We start from the raw sequence: 4,115 nt of genomic DNA, 5'->3' as shown, positions 1-4,115 counted from the left end.
ATGGCATTGTCTCTGAGAAAGAGAGACGCTCAAGGATTGTGCTGGTGAATATGCTTATTTCTTCATCTGGCAATGGTTGGTTAGCTATCAATGAACCAGAGCACAAGACCAGAACGGAAACCATGACACCCACTCCACCGTAAGCTTGGGTTTTCTCCAAAACCCTTTTCCTTCTGTATGTGGATGCAATGAGCTGAATAGAGAATATAAGTAGACGTCAAGAACCCCCCTCCACACTCTAGAGCCTGACGTGGCCACTCCAGAGCCTCTTGCCTCTGCCAGTGCTCAGACCTACCTTCAGTCTCATGGGAGGCTTTGAGGGTCATCTGTACCCAGGACTGTCTCTCTTCTTCTATGGACTTTATCACGCACGACTCGTCTCCAGGGCCTTGATATGCAACTACCCCGTCCAGTATCTGCCACGCCGTCGCTGGAGCAAAGGAAGATGGGCGAGGCTGCAGCAAATATACTATGTGGGACTGGCGAAGATATTGAGCTCCTTCATTTTAGTAGCCCAAGAACTGCATAACATTCAAGGGCAGTTTGTACTGATCAGCAAGATATATCACCAGAGAAACTTTTTGTACCACAAACAGTGGCAACATCTCACTCTCTACACGACCTTCTTCCTGAGTGGGTGTGTAGATGTGGTGAGCCAGAACCTGCTGCCCCAGAGGTCTCCTGCCCTGGAACAAGGCGCCCAAGCCCTGGGCATGTTTCTGATTCTGCCCCTGATGGTGTCTCACTTGCAGGACTCAGAAGGAGTGGAGCTGCGGTGTCATGTCCTGCTCATCCAGGCCTTGTTCCTGCTGCTGCTCGTGGTGATCGCAGAGCTGTGGGCTCCCAACATGCGGCAGCTCTGGGTGATGAAGGTCTTTTTATATATGATTATAGGCTCTTGGCTCATCCAGATAGGCTTTATGCTGTACAAACCAATCTCTGGCCATAAATGGATGGATGATGACAAAAATGATATTTTATTTGTCACCATCTTCTTCTGCTGGCATGTGGCTTCCCTTGTCATTTTGATGATCTGGATCTATGGTGTCTCCTTTTTGTGGTATTGTTACATTTGCTGATGTCTGAACCAGGTGAGCCCGGAAGGGTTCCTCTCACCTGCACATTCTGGAACAACTGGAGGAGAAGTTGTGGGGTGAGGAACTGTCAGAGAGGGAGACCAAGTGTCTTTCCTTCAGAGGTGCCACCGAGGCAGCTCACTCCGCTGGGAGGGGCATACAGCTCTCTCCTCTTTTGGCTTCTTTCAGTCTTGTTTGCTAAGCAGTGAGCAGAGAAAAGGCAAATGAACCCAGGAGGCATGTTACTAGGACCTTCACTTTCAACTCCCCAAGTATTTCCCCCATCTCCCCTCGACTCGCCTCAGCTCCAGCCAAAGCAATCTGCTTGCCCTGCTCCTCTCTGCATTCCTCACCCACCACCCCAACCCAGTAGAAAGTGAAAATAAATGCACTATAATGTGCCTTTGGGTTTTTATAAATGTCCCTCACCCACCACATAGAGTACCTACCACGAGTCACTGACATTTAGTAATTATAATGATTTACAGTCTTTCGTGCAGCATAATATTTTACCCATCATAATAACCACCTCCTCATCCTTTTTCTTTCTGGATCACTTCAATACTCATACTAAATCTGAACTGTTAATTTGACCATCTAGAACTCAGAGAACTGTTATTGAGGTCTTTCTTTTGATTACTTTATGGTTTATCAAACAGAAAGTCAGATACTTTTTTTATTCAGCTTTGTTGAGGTGTACTTAATATATAAAAAAATTGGACATAAGTTATACATTTTGATGAGTTTGGGCATAAATATATTGTGATACCATCACCACAATCCATAAAGGCAATTTCCTCTTCAGGGTCTAGAAGAACAGAGCAGCAACCTGCACATAGTGAGGGCTCAAAAGTGTTTGTCTGCTTCCAGAATTTCTCCAGCCCCTTCTTGCCAAGTGTAGTTTCTGTCAGATTCTTCTACCTGGGTAGATCAACCCATTGCTGTGTACACACCTCAACGAATTTCCAAATAAGACTCACCTGCACCCAATCTTTTCTGGTTCTCATATAAAATAAAATCCAATGGCTTAGAGCTAAGTCAAGATGGCAGACTAGGAGGACACGGAGTTTGCCCCTCCTCACAACTAGGGCATCTACCAGGCACTGGTGGGGGACCACTGACACTTAAGGGGACAGGAGGAAACCCCAAGCCACCCGGTAGGATGTCTAGGGGAGGGAGTGGGGAGGAGAAGTGGAGGTGGGATGGGACCGGTGCCCCTGAGGGGTGACTGTGGGAGGGGTGGGTTTCCCACACCCAGAGGGGCCCACTCATGGTGAGGTTGTCATGAGGGATGGGGAGAGATCTTCAGGAGATCGGAGGGTTGGAAGTGAATGCGGCCAGCTTTTCCCCCTGTCCACTTGGGCCCCAGGGAGCCTGTTGAGGTCCCAGGCCTGATCCTCTGCCCTCCGAGGCCCCTTCTGGCTGCATGGCTCCTGAGGGTGTGGGAGGGTGGGAGGAGGGGAGGGAAAGTAGATGCTGGATGCGAGCAGTGCCCCTGAGGGGCGGCTGGGCGAGGGGAGGGGTTCCCACGCTCAGGAGGGGCCCACCCACAGTGAGAGGATCAATGAGGATGGGGAGAGACCCTCAGGAGATCGGAAGATCAGAAGGGAATGTGGCCAGTGTTTCCCCTGCCCAATTGGGCTGCAGGGAGTCTGCTGAGGTCTCAGGCCTAATCCTCTACCCTCCAAGGCTCCCTCTAGCCACGCTGAGCCTAAGCTCCACACCCACACCCCCACCCAGGTCTTTACCTCCAGACTCGGCGCTCCGAGGCCCCCTCCCACCATGCTGCCGTTTCCAGCTGCGCATGTCCTCAGTCTAGACCCCGCCCCCGCCTAAACCCCACCCCCACCTAGACCCCGCCCCCAAAGCCATGTGTAAAATACATAGCTAGTGGGAACATGCTGTATAGCACAGGGAGATCAGCTCAGTGCTCTGTGATGACCTAGATGGGTGGGATGGGAGGGGAGGGAGGTCCAAAAGGGAAGCGATATATATATATATATATATCTGATATTCCTCATTGTACAGCAGAAACTAACACAATATTGTAAAGCAATTATACTCCAATAAAAAATCCAATGGCTTGTTTATTCTGCATATTTTTCTTTTTAATCCTCACTACTATTCTATGAGGTAGACTTATAGATGATAACCTAAAACTCAAAAGTCTTAACAAAGTGGCTTAATGGAGGTAGACATTTAGCCATGTCACATAATGCTATAGCTGCGAGTCAAAGGGAATGGAATTCTGTGCGGGTAGAGTTAAAGTATTGGGGACTTGCAAAAGAATGTCTTTATGCCACCCGTTCTGCTTTTCTTCCTGCTGTCTCCAGGATGTGGAGAATCTAAGCTTCCCTACTTGCTGTCACGGCTAAAATATTTATGCTTAGAACAGAGTGAGGCTGGGACAAGGATTCTAGAGAGCCATTATCCTTCTAGTTTCCCCCTTATTTCTAGTTCCTAGGAAAACAAGATGTAACCCTTTTCCTTTGGTTCTGGCGCTATTCTTCCTTGTTTATTTTCTTGTTCAAAAGTTAAGGTGTAGCAGGCGTAAATTGTTGTCTGGCTGTTAAGAGCCTCTACTCTCTGGTTTTGGGGACCTGTGAGCATTCTGACGATTGCAAAGGAGAGAGGTACTTCCCAGTGTTATTTACAGGGGGCTCAGCCGTGTCTCAGGATGCAGGCTGGCATGCATGTGCTGAACGCCCAGTGTGTGAGCAGCGGGCAGCTCTCCATGGGAGGCTTACACCTTGCACCAGTGGGATGATCAGGTAATGATGCTGTCCACAGGACAGGAGCCATGGTCCCCGGGGTGGAAATAAATTAGTCCCCAGACATTAGTTCAGCTTCTGTGCTTCTCCTTGCTCCTGGTGACCGTGGAACTCTGCACTTTCCATTGGAGGTTCTACTCTGTTCCTGGTTGTCACCTCTGGGTCCCATCCCCTTGTTTCTTACCCACAACCTTGGGTATCTTTTCAGGCCTTGCCCAGCCTTGCAGCTCCTCCTTCCTGTGGCCTCGTTCAACTCCTCTAGTGCCTT

The 4,115-nt window shown here is 49.2% G+C and overlaps 1 protein-coding gene across 1 annotated transcript; it reads left to right on the top strand.

The window, feature by feature from the left end:
* Positions 1–305: 305 nt before the first annotated feature.
* Positions 306–1,079, top strand: LOC132370835 (transmembrane epididymal protein 1-like). The gene has a single exon (XM_059931710.1). It carries the CDS (start codon positions 306–308, stop codon positions 1,077–1,079), a length of 774 nt encoding a protein of 257 aa, XP_059787693.1.
* The last annotated feature ends 3,036 nt before the right edge of the window (positions 1,080–4,115 follow it).

This window comes from Balaenoptera ricei, chromosome 1 (assembly GCF_028023285.1).
Source record: "Balaenoptera ricei isolate mBalRic1 chromosome 1, mBalRic1.hap2, whole genome shotgun sequence".
NCBI classification, from domain to species: Eukaryota; Metazoa; Chordata; class Mammalia; order Artiodactyla; family Balaenopteridae; genus Balaenoptera; species Balaenoptera ricei.
The sequence above is the reverse complement of the archived record's forward strand: the minus strand, read 5'-3'. Positions and strand labels throughout refer to the sequence as shown.

What these genes read in the sequence shown, in the direction of transcription:
- LOC132370835 (XM_059931710.1), top strand. Translation starts at nt 306, where the DNA reads ATGGGAGGCTTTGAGGGTCATCTGTACCCAGGACTGTCTCTCTTCTTC.